This window comes from Ambystoma mexicanum, chromosome 9 (genome assembly GCF_040938575.1).
Source record: "Ambystoma mexicanum isolate Mex_15411 chromosome 9, UKY_AmexF1_1, whole genome shotgun sequence".
Lineage (NCBI taxonomy): Eukaryota > Metazoa > Chordata > Amphibia > Caudata > Ambystomatidae > Ambystoma > Ambystoma mexicanum.
The window spans coordinates 306,510,539-306,528,815 of NC_090931.1; the positions used below are offsets into that span (position 1 = coordinate 306,510,539).

The 18,277-nt window shown below is 45.6% G+C and overlaps 1 protein-coding gene across 3 annotated transcripts in view; it reads left to right on the forward strand.

Annotated features, from left to right (window-relative positions):
* Window positions 1-18,277, forward strand: part of MYO19 (myosin XIX) — an 804,019-nt gene that overhangs the window by 219,833 nt on the left and 565,909 nt on the right. For all 3 annotated transcript variants that reach the window (XM_069614704.1, XM_069614706.1, XM_069614705.1), the window contains exon 6: window positions 6,752-6,821. In XM_069614704.1, the coding sequence (XP_069470805.1) occupies window positions 6,752-6,821 (70 nt within the window). The remainder of the gene's footprint in view (window positions 1-6,751; window positions 6,822-18,277) is intronic.

Sequence of the window (18,277 nt, forward strand, 5' to 3'; positions counted from 1 at the left end):
TACAGTACAAGGTAAGCCTAAACCAGTCTATGTATGCACAACACCATCGTCCAATTGGGACACCTACCATGTTTTAGATTGGGACCAGTTATATACACACACTATCCAGAGTCAGACGTCTAAATTGCCGGTGAGAAGATGCTACGTTAGGTCACACCCCTTGTTAGACAAGATTGTATGCGGTACCCTTTGGGTGCACTACAACAACCCTGACCTCCTGGCACTACGAACCCAACCTTTCGTATAAGTCTGTACTACACATGTTGGTAGCGTGTTGAGCAGCCAGGATTATCTCAAGAGGGGTCAATGTGAGCTGTATGGGAGTTACAGATATTCACAGTGATAAGTATTCAAATAAACACTTGCACACAAGGTTTCTTGAATAAACAATTAATCATTTATTTATCAGTCAGTCAAAATAAGCCTTGTTCAGAAGGGGGCAATATAAAAGCAACACACAAATGCACTCCAAATCTACACTCTTAGTTTCTAAATCAGTAAAGACCCTTTTGGGATGGCCCACAGTCACATCCTACACCCTCAGGTGACTTCAATAGCTAGGGTGCTGGAGACATTAATATATTACTGTAGCATTTAGAACATTCTTAGGAATTGGTCAAAGGAAAAGGTTATTAGAACAAACGAAAGATCACAAATATTCTTAAGCAGGCAAATACTTTTGGATCCCCTAAGCCGAGTCATTCGGTGTAACAGGTTAAGCCAAAGTCAATGGCCAAAAGTATATATATGAGCTGAAGCACTTCTGATAAGTAAGTAAGTAGAAAAGTATTTGCACAATGTTTTAGAAGTCTTTGAAGAAAAGAAGAATCAATGTAGGGCCACAAGCTGTTTAGGCTTGTGAGTAGTAGAAGATGCAAGCCACTCTACAATAAGAGGTAAATTCTTTCAGACTTTACAGTACCTTTGGATTGAAGAAAAAGTGCAGCAGATGACTCCTGTTTCTGTGCAGATCTCTCTGTTCCTGGGCCTCATTTGTGGAGACAAGAGGGAGGCCTTCTGGGGACTCCTGCACTGCAACGGGACGGTCACCGCTTGCAACCAGCAGCTCCTCGCGACTACCACAAATGGCAACACTGTGGTTTCTGGCAGTTGAGATGGACTTTCCTTGCTTCTGGTGTCCCGCACTCTGTTGAAGGGCCTCGGGCTCGGTCAGTCCTGCTTCCTGGGAGTCCGGAGGATCTTCCTGGAGCTCTTGGCCAATTTAAAAGCAACGCACACAATCTGATGTTCCTCTCCCTGGCTATTCGGTTTCCAGTAGCAACTCTGTGGAAATTCAACCATCTCCGAGAAGATTTCGAGGTGGCTTACTTTGGAGTTGATTGGTTCCACCAACTCAAGGGGAGAAGTCGTCCTTGCAGGGGCTTCTCTGTCGATATGAATTTGGAGTTTAGCACAGCAGCAGATCTTCACAAGGCAAACCAACGATATAGGAGTTGCAGCAAGTGTCCTTTTCAAGTTGTTCTTTGGTTCCTTTGTCCAGTGGTCGACTCTGCCTTCCAAGCCAAAAGCCTCGCGTTTTATTCCGGTTTCTCCCATTCATTGCAGCCTAGCTGTCGGTCACCCAGCAGGGTGGCTGTCCTTGCCAGACAGTCAGTCAGCCAATCACCACAGAGTGCATTTGGGTCTCCTAGGAGACTAAGCACAGGGAGTTACGGGCACCTCCCTCACTTCCTGCCCCCGCCAGACACCCTGGAGCTAGTGGCAGGCTTCACTCGTGAATCCCACCAAAGGCAAAGGGAACAAAGGGACCAAACCTGAGATCTCAGATCTCAAGAAGGACCTTTCCACAAAGAAATGGCGAAAAAAGAAGACTGGGGCCATTTTGTCAGAAATGGCACCCTTGGGTGCTTTACTGCAGCTGTGAACGCAGCCCCCGGTAAAGGCACACCACAGTAGTTAAAAGTAAACCACTGCCACCAGCCATTCATTGAGGAAAGGGTAACATAAAATTGTTACATGAGAATCTAGACAAAGGGGATACTAAGTAACCCCTCCAGCACCCTATTGTGAGATAGTGTGTGTGCTGGGTCTAGAAAGTTACAAATTTAAGTAAAGTCAATTTCACTTTTCTGCTCTGGGAAACAGTAGTTTATCCCAGAGAAGGTATTTAAACCTTTGGGAAATCTGGAAGACTTCCTTGTGCCACTGCACTGAAGGTGCTGTGTGGCGCAAGGTAAAAGAAGATGACTATGGAGTTTGTTAGGCTCCAGAACCAAAGGAAACACAAAGTTCATAAATCACATTAAATTCATGAGTGGGGAAACGGGTCTAGCTCTCTCCAGGTTAAAAAAAAATCAAGTCCTCAAAATCCAGCTAGGTTGCTGGGGGTCTCTAAGGTGGAGGGAATTAGCACATTTCTGAGAATTCTCCCTAACACCCCTTCTAATTGTTTTATGATGCACTAATGCACTGCACAATTAGCTTATTAGTTCAACTCTATCTCCGAGAAACAATCGCCCATCAGTAGTCTGAGGTAGATAACCAGTTTTGAGTACTGGGGGTGTGGGGGGCAGAGTGAGCTTAAACAATTTGCCCATAAGGTTTAATAGGCTCAATACAATAGTCAAGTGTGATTATAGTGACACAATTTGTAAGATGGCACTTAAAGGTTTTCCTGGCAGTAAGAAGGCAGCCACCAACCCGGGGAGTCTATGGGGATCACAGAAGAGATTCCTTTATCCAGGTTCTACAATTAGTTAAGGTTGGGCGGCAGCACAAGAAGACTTCACATGAGGTTGCACAGCACTGGATGATGCATGATGTCCAGGTGCAGAAGTGTCCCCACTCCAGATGATGTAGAAAATCTCCAAGCTCTCCACTTATAAAAGCTCCAGTAGGATGTCCAGCCAGGTGCAGGACTGTCAACTGGTAGCACATACCAGTCCAAGGCAATTAGACTTCTTGGGAAGCCTCTCCTGGTCAAAAGAGGACTCTGCTTAGTCATACTCATGTTGGCATTCGCAATGGTTGCTGTGACGAACTCATGGTGACAAAAGACAGGCACAAGTGATCACAGTTCAAGGGTGTTTAATGAACAATGAATGCTGTATGCAGATTGGAAAAAAACCAAATCTATACCTAAATCTAAGATGGGAGCAAGCGTCGACCATCAAATGGAAATAAGGCAGTCTTAGTGGCTTTTGTCAAATAAAAAAAAGGGCCTATACTAAGAAAACCTATTGCCAATCCTTACACTAATCCAAATTAAAATGTGTGGGATAGTTTTCAAGAAAAGAAAGAAGTGTTCTCAAATGGTATGGGGTAAGGTTGGAGGTTGGAGCACAGTACTGTCTCTGGCTTCTCTAGCACGAGACGGTAGTTCTCAGGAGTGTTGATGGTTAAGTCATGTTTCCTTTGAAAGACTCTTGCCTTAGGGGGTGAGGTGTTTAAATAACAAAACAAAAGTTCTTTTAACCATATGTAAGGTTGTTAGGGTGATAACGTTAGGTCCCCCTCTTCTGGGAGCTGACCCTTCTCAATTGAACTCCACAGTTCAAGCAGGGTGATGGTCTCACCCTTGGGTCCCTCTTCTGGGCGCTGGTCCTTCACATATCCTATTCCAAATTATATCACAGTTCCTTTATCAATCAACTTTGGGTGATGGCTTCACCCCTGGATCTCCCTCTGCCAGGCCTGGACCCTTTTCTCTTGCATCCCTCCTTCGGATTCACTCTTGCCCTCTCTTAACTTTTACTTTCACTTTTCTCAGTCTTGGGGTAACGATGTTTCACCCTTGGATTCTCCCCCTGTCGGGCTCCGACCCCTCTCGATTCTTAGCCTCCTCTCACCGGGTACACTGTGGTTCTCAATCAGGGGGATAGTGTTTCACCCATGGGCCCCCCTCTTCTGGGCGCTGACCCTTCTTTACTTTCATTGTTCTCTTTTTACACAATTCAACGGTTTCGGGATTCACTTCCCTTTATTTCACAGTGCCTGTAGATCAGTGTTTCGATTTTACAGAAATTCTGCTTGACCCTCTGTATGACCATTTTACCTATTTCGCTGGCCCTCCTACGGCCTTCTGGTATTTGTAGTTTCTCTCAGATGGGGATTGACCAGAGTCTCTTGAATTAGCACCCTTGTGATGCCGGTTTCCCTCTGCAGCTGGTCTCCCTTTTACACTCTTTACAGTTCTTTCATTGTTCATCAAACTTGGTTAAAAAACTTGCCACTTTGTGATTCTCACTCAACACAGCCTTGTTCTTATCGGTTCTCCCCTCGACTCACCGGCTGTGATGAACCACTTGGCTTTTGGCTTCTATGGAGTCGAGACCAGTACCAAGGGCGCAGGAACAACCCTCGCTCCTGCTTATCGTAAGCTTTCCCTGTCTACCGTTGACATCTGCTGCAAGACACTTGTGCTATTGTTCGCGGTCTTAGGCTCTCTTCCATTAAGTTTCAGCAGGTCTGAGACGAAAAGGGCAAGGACACTAATCTCCTCGCCACCCTCTTGATTTTGCCGCCTTTCTCCTTCACTTGAATTGCCGCGCTGGATTAGCTGTCTCGTGCTGTCTGTCATGTTCGTACAGTGCTCTCTTGCTCCACCTTTTTATCCCTGTGGGGAAGGGAAAGGGCAGTCAGGTGTGTGTGTGATTGTGATCAATTGCTTGACTGTGCCTGACCCTTGGATTGGGACATGTCAGGTAAACGGCTCTGGTGTTAGTCCGTCGTTTATTATGTGGTGCGAAAGTGTTCGTGTCAGAAAAGAGGAGGGGCAGTGTTTTTGAATGTACTACGTGAGAGGATGGGAAAAAGGTGTTAAAGGAAGGGGGATACCGCGTCTCACCCGGTCGATGCCCCACTCCTAGAAGACCCCCTATCCAGGTGATCCTCCCTCACTGGTCCACCCCCAGGAATTGGATCAATAGAAATGGCTGTGTCCTGGCCACCTGGATAACAGACCCTCGATGTTTAGACAAGGAGACCCCTTCAGGTTTCTCACATTGCCCAGCAGCAGCTCCCCTTTGTGGCCTCTCTTGCTTCCGATTGCAGGTTCCAGTGGTCGACTTAAAAATGGCATCACACTCCTTCTTGATAAACGCAAACCTGGGCTGGGGAGATCCCAGAACACCTAACTATTGGAGGACTTGCAACGTTTAAACACTCAGTGGCTAGAAAGAGAGATGAGCACTAGGAACTAGTGGTTGCCGCGCCTTACTCTTTGTGTTCTATCAGGTCGAGTTGCACTTGCAGCCGGTTAGTAGAAACCATAGGGCCTGCACTCAGTGGCCATCCAATCCTGGATCACCAGCGCAGATGCATTTTTGATATCACTCGGTCTAAAATGTGATTTCGGATGTTCTCAGACTCTCTATCCTGTCCGCGCCGATTGCAAAGCAGGCACACAGAGGGGGTTATTTTTCAAAAGCGCAAGTGTGCAAATTAGGTGAAAAATAGAGGCGTAAATGCATTATGCCATTTTGTACACCTATTTTACCGCTCTGGGGCATTTTGTAAAAGTTCTGCAGGCAGAATGAGAGTGGGGAGGAGAAATCTGTGTAACCAGTCCTTTCCAATTCGCCTGCAAAATTTCTGTTTTATGCCTACATGCGATTTTCATGCAGCCCTTGAACATATAGATTCCTATGCAATCCTCCCAGATTTAGCTCCTGCTAAAAGCAGGCAGATTCAGTAGGAATTCATGGTGCATGACACCTGAAAAAATTGTTTGCATGCCGCATTTACATCTTTAACAATACAGAGTAAAGGTGAAGGGTAAAGGCAATTTTGCCTGTTTTTTACTCTTTTTCCCTCTCTTTTTCAGAAGTAGAACATTGAATCCAGGGGACCCAACGGCCTGTCTGTGTCATCTTTGTAGTCCCCTGCTTTCACTTGGCTTTCATTTTGTTGCTAAATGAGCCCGATAGGCTTTTATCAGCCTCTGGCCAGAGCCTTAAAAAGAGTATGGCCCTTTATGGCTATTTACCATGAGTGCCTATGAAGAAGCTGGACAACGGAGGCAGTGTGCCGAAGAGACAGGACTTAAACAGCAAAGCAAGGCATTTTGACAACCATAACGGACAAAATAATACCATGCAGTAAACATAAGGTTATGATGCACGCACAAGGTTGCGCCTAAAAACATACAATGTGGGTATTGCTGCCACCAGCCTGTCTGTGTATCACTGCATAAGTGCAACACTAAAGGGAACGGGGTTCCTGTACAGTACTAATCTAAAGAGAAGTAGTTGTGTTGACCAAAAGAATCCATGGGGGAATGGATTCCGCTGCACTGGAAGCTGTAGGGACTAGCATGTGTCCAAAATCTAAGTGAGTTGGTGGGGGAGTGAGGTTGTAAAAAATACCTCTCACCAGACATGGGTCAGGATCACACACACACCGCGAACAGCTATGCTGCAGGTTAACTTTGAAAGAGATGGGGAAGCTGAAAAATAAACTAAAATCCGAACTCACTTTATAACCAGAAAGAGCAATCCTATAAGCATTGATCACTCGGAGTTGGCACACAATGTTAGTTCCTGTCCAGCCATGGGTAGGTGAGTTGGTTTTGTAACTCTCAGTCCCCCACATTTTTCTCAGTGCATACCTGGAAGAGCACTTTCCATGGCCATTATTGATTGTTTAATGCATTCTGTTCTACATTACTGTCACGTCTACATTTCCATTAGAACACAGTTAGATGTTGTATGAATTTTTCAACAAGAAGTGTAATACCTATTGTTTTCTAAAAACATTTGTTAAACTTTTGTAATTCTTTTAACGGGAATAGGGAATGCATGCACCATGAGGAACACCAACAGCAGTCGTTTTGGAAAATACATCCAGCTTCAACTGAACAGGTATGTGTGCAGTAGTATGTGTTTTGTACATAACATGAGTTGTGAATTATGCAGTCTTTATTTCTTGTTGTTTCCCTCTATCTGCTTTAGGAAAGAGCAAGCTTTGATTTGCATGGACAAAGAACATAAACATGATCCTTTGTGTGTCCAGAGGAATGACCTGGTAGATAAATGTGGGCTGCTCATATGATCTTTCATTGACACACACTCTTAGTTGGTATCGATCACCTTTTTATCCATTTCTGGTTTTCCTTCCAAAAGAAATGTTCATGCTCAGCCAAGCAGGCATATAATGCAGGATCCAACCAAGATAACGTTAGATATGGGCTGGGGGGCGAGCAGAGTCACACATTGAATAGGAGGGGTGCCAGGACACATGCCTGCCTAACGGCAACATTCACCCCAAAATCGTATGTACAGGAAATTATAGATGCATTGATGAGTGGGTTACAGGACTGCCCTAGGATGGCTTCAGATACATATCCTGCCCTTTTCTATGTGGATGGCGCTGTCCGTTTGGCTATTAACCCCCCCAGGGCCTGAGACATGCCTTGTCCATATTTAATTTTAAATGTACTCAGTTGCACTTGGCTTTGAATATAGCCAAGTGCAAAGTGATGGTGTTTAAACCTCCATGCACTAAAGGGAGGTCATTAAGATTGATTGTGTGTGACTTTATCATAGAACAAGTCACCCACTTTGACTACTTTGGAGTGCGCTTCAAGGACTCTGGTAGTTGGGGGCACAGGTTGCCAAATCAGTGCTACATAAAGTAAATATTGTGGCAGTATTTTGTCATTCTTTGTTGTACACGGTAGAGGTACAATTTCTCCTGCCTTGGAACTATTCCATAAACCAGCCATGCCAGCGTCTACACATGGTTCTGAATTGTGGGGACATGTTAACACTTCCAAGTTGAGTATTTCTGAAAACAAATTTTTAAAGGAATTGCTGCTCCTCCCTGTCTCTGGCCCTTCGGCCCTGGTCCACCTGGAACTTGATAATAACTGAGTAGTGTCACAGATTTCACTTAAACCGGTATTATATTGGGCCAGAGTTTGGAACGGACGAGGCCTAGAAAAATATAGGAATGCATTGTCCCAGGTCTTGAGTTTAGAAGAAGGGGGGCGGGGAGAGCCTTAACTGGTTACTACATGTAAAGAAATTTCAAATGGATTGTGTCCTCCCACGTATTCCTGATCTTTGATATTCGATATCGAGCTTCAGCTGGTTCGGAAATATTTTTTTTGGCAGATGGCACTATGCGTCGATGCAGTCGACTCAATGTCCCTTCAGGGCCATTGTCTTGAGGATGCTGTCATCGAAGGTATATATAGCACGCGCAGCACCCGTTGGCTTCAGTTCAGTTTTTCCGAGTACGCTTACACTTTGAGAAACTACAGCACACTTCTTTTCTATTCGCAAAAATGTCTTCTTCCTCGACACCTATTACCCCGAAGACCGTGTTCAAGAAGTGTTGTGACTGCTACTCAAAGATGTCAATAACAGACCCACATAGGGTATGTCTGCCTTCATCGTGTCTGACCACACTCTATTTTGACTGGTTCACAGCCCATTTACAACATTTCGAATTTAGATGCTATGACAAGATTCTGCGCCTAACTACTTTATGACTCTCTGATTTATATATATATAAAACTCTCTGCCTTTGCTCTGCTTATCTGCCCATTCGCTTTTCTGAATTTAGTGGTTAATAAAACTGCACTGTGCCTCATTGATGCTTTGTTACCCTAATGCAATTCTAGTTACCACTTCTAACTGCATTGTGACCATTTGCCTTTGTTCTGCTGATCTGCTCACCAACTACCTCTAGATCTGTTGACCTGTAGCCCAATGTGTCCTCGTGCAACATATCTCCATAGCCTCTAAACTCAATGCTGTACTTAATCTCCAAACGCATGTCACGTTTAATCTAAGTGCTATTCGGAATGTAGGTGCTAGGCTGAATCTAGGTGTTATTTTGAACTAAGTGTTACTCTGAACCTAGATGTTATTCCCAATCCAGGCGCTATCCCGAATCTATGTGCCACTCTGAACTCATGCGCTACTCCGATCTACTGCTGTGCTAATTTCAAACGCTTGCTATTTTTGATCCCAATTGTTAATCTGCACATCTGCGCTACTCTAAATCTAAGGGCCACTTTGCATGCCTGTATCTGACGATTTTCTGGCGATTTTCATATAACCTATACCTGTCAATTCTAGGTGCCCTCTGGCACATATGGATTTTAGTGTGTTTTGGGACAGTCAATCCTAGGTGCATTTAAGGACAGTCTACTTGCTAGCCATTGTGCCTTAATCTATTGTGTCACTGTGCCTGCCCATTACCCCGCTACTCTGAATCCGACTACTTGCCTCCCCGCCCATCACGACCCAGGCGGCTCCCAATCCACCGCAACCCACTCTACTGCCATCTAGTCGACCTCACCATACCATATCCAGGTCGCACACTGTCCACCCATGGCAAACCTCCTCTTAGCCATTCTCACCTTAACGGCTACACTCGCCTTGGTCCACCACAACAACATCACCCGCCACAAACCTCGACCACAATCACACCCAACCCAACATCCTCCATACACCTCGACTATGGGTTTCTTCGAGACCCAACGCACTGACCAGCCTAACGGCACCCTGAGCCCCATAGAATGGATCCGCCGATTTGCTGCTCCACCCTCTCCCTGGAACCCATTCACATTGAAAGACAGAAACCTGAGACTCGGCTCTCGGTTCATAACCCCTACGACACTCATCAAAAAACACTCCTCTCTTCCCGCGCACAATCAAGCTAACGCCACCCAAATTTTGAACATCACCCAAACGGCCCCCCTGAGCACATCCAAACAGCCGCTGATCAAGGGCGCCCTCATCAATGCCCGCTCCCTGGTCGCCCATGCGCTAGATATCGCAGACTTCATCTCTGCTAACAACCTGCACTTCCTGGCTATCACTGAAACCTGGCTGCACCAAGCAGCAGGCCCAGCGCTATCCCTCGCCATCCCAGAAGGCTACTCAATACTGAGGAAAGACCGGGACATAGGCAAAGGAGGAGGAGTAGCCTTCATCGCCTAAACATCCCTTGGCCTCAGATTAACCCCACCGCCTAGCTTCCGGTCTGCAGAACTTCTGTCAGCCAAGCTTCAACTCTCAGCTACACAAACCGTACTATTACACCTCCTCTACAGACCCCCAGGCCCCATCACCACATTCGAGGAAGAGATATCTGACCTCTTGACCACCAATACCAAAACAGGATCGCAAATCATCCTCCTTGGCGACCTCAACCTCGGCCTCGGTGACCCAAACGATGCCAATGCACTCTCCCTGGAAATCACCATCTCCCAACTAGGGTTCAAGCTCAGAATCACAGACCCCACCCACAACAAAGGCAGGACCCTGGACTGGCTAGCGGATCTCAACTGCTCTACGGCCATCACAAAAAACGAGCAAACTGCATGGTCTGACCACCACGCCATCTCCTTCTCCATCCAAGGGAAACCACAACCAAACACTCCTACTCCCATCATCCCCCAAGCCCTCAGCAGAAATAACCTTGACATTACCTTATAAAACCTCAGCCCACTCTTAGACAACATCTTTACCCCCACCAAATATGTCAACCTAGATGCGGAGAAACTTGCTGACCTATATAACAAAACGCTAGAATCAGCAGTTGACACCATCGCCCCACTCAAACTCACCAAAGCCAAACCGGCAGCCCACATGAACAAATGGTTCACACCAGAGCTAAAAATCCTCCGAAACTCCAAACGAGCCGCAGAAGCCACCTGGAGAAAAACGCCCAACCCCTCCAACAAAACACAACTCTCAATAGCAGCCACCACCTACAAAACTGCCATCCTCAAGGCCAAAAAAGAGACATATGACTACAGAATTGAGAGCGCCAAATCCAAAACAAGAGGTTTTCAATATCCTCAGGGAACTCGAATCCCCCCCCCACTCTGGCAGAAACCTGCGTGAAAGATGCAGACTGGTGTGAGAGGATTCAAAAAGCACTAGCAGACAAAATCACCATGTTACAATCCAAAATCGAACAGAAAAAGCTTAACCTATCCAAAAAAACAAACCATGTACCGTCCACTACTCCCAAAACACCTACCTGCCCCCCCTTCTCCTTCTCACCAGTATCCACTAAAGAAGTAGAAAGCATCATTAAGGGCCTCAAATGCTGGCCCCCTTCATAACAGCCCTTATCAACGCATCCTTCAAATCAAGCTCAGTGCCTAGCACCCTCAAGGAGGCCTGGGTCATGCCACTGCTAAAAAAAACCTAATCTAGACCCCAATAACCCAACCAACTACAGGCCAATCGCCACCGTTCCCTACACCCTAAAGATCTTAGACAGAGTGGCCTACCTGCAAATACAGAAGCACCTGGAAGACAATAACCTCCTGGGTCTCAGACAATCCGGTTTCAGACCAAGGCACGGAACAGAGTCGGCCCTACTGGACCTAAAAATCCAGATGGACGAGGCAAAGGACAAGGGTAATCTAGCCATTCTCTTGTTGCTAGATCTATCAGCAGCGTTCGACCTCGTCGACCATCAGATCCTCACGGAACATCTGATGACGTCAGCGGCCTTCTCTAATCAGGTGACTGCCTGGATCCAGTCCTTCCTAACCAACCAAACCACCCGGGTCTTCTCCCCGGGGGCCTCAGCACTCCCTGTCCCCAACACATGCGGCGTCCCTCAAGGCTCGTGCGTCTCGCCGACCCTATACAATATCTTCACTAAGCTATTGTTTGACCGCCTAGACAACCTGGGTGTCACATACACAAACTATGCTGACGACACCCAGGTTCTCATTACCCTATCAGGGTGCTATGAGGAGGACTCCACCAGAATCAACAATCTATACTTGGAGATCCAAGCCTGGATGGCAGAGCACGGGCTATGCCTCAACGATGAGAAAACTGAGCTCCTTCTTGTCGGCTCCCAACCACGGCTAAACAAACTAGACCCCCGTTGCGCGTCCATCAACATAGACGGTAACCTAATCACAGTTGCCAAAGAAATTAAAACCCTTGGGGTTTATCTAGACTCCAATCCCTCGCTCAAAAGACAGGTAAATGCCACAGCCTCATCCACAGCTTACACAAATAAGCTTATCAACGCCTGCAAACCCTTCCTTTTTGCCTCCAGCTGCATTACGCTAGCCAGAGCACTAGTGCTCTCAAAAATTTGACTACTGCAATACACTCTTTCTCGGCACGTCAGAACGCAATCTGAACAAACTACAGGTGCTTCAAAATAATGCCCTCTGAGCGGCCCTAAGTATCCCACGACACGCCCACATCTCCAGCATCAGGCAAGATGCTCACTGGCTACCGGTACGAGACAATCACCCTCAGATCCCTCGTCATTGTCCATAAATGCCGCTCCAATGATGCACCCAAATACCTGGCAGACAAGTTCCACAACTACACCTCAACTAGACCAACCAGACCGCCATACTCACACTGCCTCTCCGTTCCCAAATTCGCCCTAAAAAAACCCGACGCCGCCAGCTTCCCGGTCCTAGCTGCCAAACTATGGAACGCTATGCCGCTAATCCTCAGAACAGAACCCTCCTTTTGGACTTTTAGAGCCAAAACTAAAACATGGCTTTCCAACAGAAACTCTGCCTAATGTACTTCCTCTCCGCATGTCCCTGTCGACCAGCCTGTAACCTGGTCTTCCATAACCTGGTCTTCCACACTTATTGTTGTTATTTCACAGTCTTGTATTATTGTATATTGTATATTCCTGACATGTTGTAACTGCATCTAAGTCTTGCCATGTTGTAACTGCATCTAAGTCTCCGGCGCCCGGTTACCCCAGGGTTCGGCGCGCGGTATAAATAAAGAAACTAAACTAAACTCTGTGGTGTCTCGGTGTGGAGCATAAAACCTCAGCCTGCTCCAAATACCAGTCTATGACTGGAAAGGCTCTGAAGGAGCGAAAGGGGAAATTGGCGCTAAGTAAAAATTCCCATCGACTTCCCCATCGAAAAAACCTTCAGACGAACCGAGAGGCGACTCTCCTTAAAGGAAAAACGTTAAAAGATCGAGGCATGGCTCCCACCACTCCTCATCGTTGTCGAAGGAAATCAAAAAAGAGGCACCACAGGTCACCTTCTTCGACTTTATCGTCAGACACCTCCCCTGAGGGGGTATCTTGTCCCACAAAGGCCTCCACACCGGCCGAATGGGAAGCATTTAGGCCAGAAATGTTAAAAATATTTGAGAGGCAAAAACCCTCAAGCCATGCTCTTACCGCGTCTTCCAAAAAAGCCGGTAAGGAAAGGGCTTGAGCCAAATCCTGCGTGCCATCGAGTCCGGGACGAAGGCTAGATCTTCATCGAGAGCCATTGAGGCCTCGATGCGATGAGAAATCATCGAAGGATCCTTCGAGCCGTAAATCGAAGCATAAGTCGCGGTCGTTGAGGCTGGCTTTGCCATTGATGCCGGCTGCGCCATCGACGCCAGCCATGCCTTCTACACCTATGGAACCTTCAACACCATTGAAGCCTTCAAAGTCGACTTCGGTAAAAATATTGATGCCTCCACGAGAGTAGAGTTCTACATTTCTGAAACCTACAATGCCCATTCCGGATAAGACATATATTCCTTAACCAAGGAAAGAGTACTTCAAATCACTATACCCCATTTATGAGGAAAATGAGCCATCAGATACTGATGCGCCTTTTGGGCTTCAATATGGTACACCCAATGTGCCTGAGAGTTTTTTATTTCAGAAGAATCAAGATTAAAAGATCTCTATGACAACCTGCAAACAGCCAGTGGGGTTGACACTTCTTCACCGGAGCTTGAGTTTGGCAGGGCTGATGCCGGTGAGCGTGCAGATGCTTCATATAGACAGTTGATGTCACGGTTGTAGAATACTTGGGGTGGACTAGGCCGACTCTCCCTCTCGAGCAGGATGATCTGATGGACATCCTTGATGAGGGTCCACAAATGATTCCCATTTTACCATTTCACATAGCTCTCCAAAACAGGGTGGCAGCAAATTGGGAAACTCCAGAGTCTAATCTGGCAGTAAACAAAAATCTGACTAGAAAGTACCGCCCATCTAGTAGTGACCCCATCTACTTGTCTAAACACCCCACTCCAGAAAGTCTGGTGGTGCAGGCAGCTACAGCAACTTCAAAGCAGGCTGTGTATCCTACCATCGCTCCTGATAGGGATGACAAGAGGGTAGATGCATGGGCATTGAAAGTATTTTTTGCAGGGAGCAGGGCTCTTAAATCAGCCATCTCCACATGTGCCTCAGCAAAATTCCTACACACTCTACGTGACTGTATTTCCGGCGCAACACATTTCAGAGGGAGAGGAAAGGGATGGGTTCTTGGCTATTGTTAGAGATGGCAAGAAGCCATGTGCGAGTCTCTTCTCTCTTCAGTTGGGTCTGGATTCTGCTGACAGCATCAGCAAAGCCATGGCAACTAGCACCGTAATACGCAGATTTGCGTGGTTGAGGAAGGCGGGATTTGCGCCGGATGTGCAGTCCAGACTCTGTAACATGCCTTTTGACGCCCCAATGGACAGCCTAGGAGGGATAGATCTTTTCGCTACTACTCAGTTGGAAGAGCAAATACAGCTCATTCACCATTGACAACGTCTTAATCCCCATCTCCCATACCGTCAAAACTCTTGGAGTGTACCTGGACTCCAACCTTTCCATGCCAAAACATGTTAACGCAATCTCGTCTGCAGCAGCGTACCACGCCAAACTTCTCACTGCGGCTCGACCCTTCCTCTCCAAAGATAACTGTTTAACTATAGCCAGAGCCATAACCGGTTTCTGCCTGGATTACTGCAATGCCACCCTAGCAGACAGGCACCTCCACAAAAAACATTGAAAAACTCCAGGTTACCCAAAATAACACCCTTAGAGCTGCCATTAGCATTCCCAAACGTGACCATATAACATCCACCAGACAACTGGCTCCCCATCGAAGAAAGGGTAATATTCAAAACCCTCGCCATCACTCACAAATGCCTGTACAACACAGCCCCGCTTTACCTATCCGAAAGAATCTCCAGACCACTCTCTACAAAACCGACCAGAACCCCCTACACCAACAGAATCACTGTGCCTAAGGTCCTTAGGTCACGCGCCGCAGGCTCCAGCTTTCCTTTTATCGTGGCTTCCCACTGGAATGCCCTACCACCTCACCTTAGAGGAATAACCTCACACCTGGCGTTTCCGCAAAGCAATCAAGACCCTGCTAACCCACTCTCCCCTGACCCCTCCGTCTACCTACAATCCAGCACAGAATTCTTGGATTTACTGTTAACACTGTGTTGTGTTGTATTCACCCTAAGCTACACCATCATGTAACCAGTATGACCTTGTATCCAGTATTTTTCTCCTACTACACAACGCTTGAATTTACTGCTGACACTGTATGTTATATTCACCCCATTTCTACGCCCTCTTGTAACCAGTAGCCACACCTTTTAACTATTATTTCTCTCCTGGACCAGCGCCTCGATGCCTCGGGGCTGCTAGTGCGCTATATAAATGTAAATAAATAAAATAAATAAATAGAGCGAGAGGAATTGTCAGTCTAGAAATCTAATTTGAGACCGCAAACGCATTTTGGTGGCCGTGGGCCAACCGTCTCATGCACGATACGACAGAATATAGGTTTTCGAGTTTTTCAATGAACGGCCATTTTGATGTAACAAGAATCGCCATTTTGTTTTCTAACCATTGCTCATTGCTTTCTGTTCCTATTGCTTCGCAGTATATTTTCCGCTTACACTGCTCGACTGTGGAACATTGTTGTCTGTATATGAAAAGGACAAGGCCACAGGGCCGAGAGGATAACAAGAGTTTCGCTGAAACACAAACGTAGGCAGCGCCAGAAAGAATGCCCGGCTCCCTCCTTAATGTAGCCTTGAAGCAGAGCCGGAGGGCATTTAATCATTTCACAGCTGCCAGCCAGTCTCGTTATATGGTAGAATATGTTAGAATAATACCGCTAAAGGCTTGAATTATACTTTTCTAACGGCCCCCCTTTGCTGAGCCTGTTAAGAGCATGTCGGCTCCCAGGACACTAATAGCACCTGATAGACGGGTCTGGAATGCAACTCTCCCTGTATGTAGTTCGCTTCCAAGAACAGAAGCGCCATGTTCTATTCAATAACCGAAAGATGCCTACGCACTCACAAATTGCAAATTGTTACTAGAATAGATGTTTGAAGGTGTCATAGTGGTCGGAGATGTCCAACATCACATCAAGTTCAAAGAAACCCAATGAAGAGGGGTGTTACACATGTCATAGCTGATTGTTTGATATGCATTTTGTATATATGTAACTGATGTACGTAATTCGCTCTCTTGCGTCCCTCGAGGTCTAGAGATACACGTCGCGGGGCGTGAGACCGAGTTGGCCAACTGAGACTTTTGCTTTGCAATAAAACCCTAGCTTTGGGAATACAACCTCGTGTTTGGCGTCTCTATCGTGTGTGGTGATCCGCCTTGTTTCCATAGACGTCAGGGTCTCCTAGGGGCCACTTTCAGGATGGCGCCCGAATAGGGACCCTCCCCCCACTTGTTCCTTCGCGTAACGTTGTAATTGACAATTATACCCGCTTTAAATGTAAAGAGCAAAAGTACCCCCAATAAACAAATTCCAAAAGAATAACCATATGAGCCAAATCACTTGCACCCCAATTTTCAACATGTGTTACTGGTTTAAAAACAAGATATTACAATACATATTTGATGATTAAGTAAGTGCATAGTGCGCTTGCATAAATAAGATTGCATCTTATGAAAATCAGTCGGTCAATTGTAAAACAGGCTAAACGGCAACATAATACCATGTACAATATGGCTTTGTGCAAACACGCAAAATAGCAGCATAAGTATGTGCAATATGGCTTTGTGCAAACAAGCAAAATAGCAGCATAAATATGTGCAGGATAGCAAACATTGCATAACATTCCTAAAATTGATGGTTCCGATGGCTGGGTGCCTGCCAATAGATCATAGATGAACCATCGATCTTGTAAAAAAATGGGAACACGAAAGCATGTACAGTGTGATCAAAAATACAATTTATTTATTTATTTAATGTGTTACAATTTACATGTAAAAATACAATCCTGATAATAAAATACAGGGCAACAATGATTTATACAGATAAGTCAAAGAACATTTCATACTCTAGTCAATATTGACATAAAGTGCAAGTGCAAGCCAATCAAGAGCAGCATGAAAATGTGCAAATAGGCAAAATCACGTAGGCAACCACAATTAGCAGCAGTATGGCAGATAAATTGGCAGATGGTATCGTAAGTCCCATAGATGTAAACTTTTATAAGCCTGACTGGATACCTAAACTAAAGAAAGCAAATTTGAAATAACCTTATACAAGACGCACAGAAAAATGTATTGTAATCAGGAAAAACAACTGGAAAAACCAAGTAACCAAGATGGAGAGGGTGGCATAGAGCACCATGTTATTGTACACCAAAGACTACAACAGAAAAGTAAATAAAATGTGCCAAATGTCCTCCTAGGTCGTGGATATAGCAGCTTAAAAATAAAGATAAAGCCAATCCCAATTATAAACCATAGTGGTGATATAGCCACCATAGTGGTAATGAGAAAGGGTAAAACTTGAACACAGGTCAGGGACTAATTAGTGAGATGAGAACAACATTTTTATCCCAAAAAAGAAAAAAATAATATATAATGAGAAAACACAATCCCGTCAACTAAATATAATCAAAGCGGATTAGTAACGGAAGGAAAACCAATCCAAAAAACAGTTAGGGGTAGATACTCTCTTATGTACCTAGAAACGTATAAAGCTCCTCGTCGAGATTGTGACCATTGGGGAACTTGGTGTCGAAATCCAAAATGAATCTAGTCTCTAGCTGTCTTAGTTTTAACACACGATCCCCACCTCTGGGATGGATCGGGATGTGTGCCACCGCAAAGAATTTAAGAAGAGAGAGGTCATTGTTGTGCTCTTGTTTGAAGTGCTTAGCCATGGGGTATGCGGGATCTGAATTTTTAATTGCCCTAAGGTGCTGCAATATTCTGAGCTTAAGCTTACATGTGGTACTCCCGACATACCATCTCATGCAAGGACATGAGAGAACATAAACCACAAAGGCAGTATCACAGTTCATTGAATACTTGATTAACTGGTTACATTGGGTGACCGGATGTAAAAAGGATTTACATGCATTGGCATGAGCACAGGCCTTACATTTAAAACATTTAGTAAAGCCTATGGGGGATTCCATCAATGATTTCATGAGAGAAGGATTGGTGTTAATAGGTGACAAAAAGCTAGAGACTAGTTTATCCCTGAGCGAGGGTACACGTTTGTACGTGATGGTTGGACGTTTGGAAAGTAAAGGGCATAAGTCTTTGTCAACGATGAGAA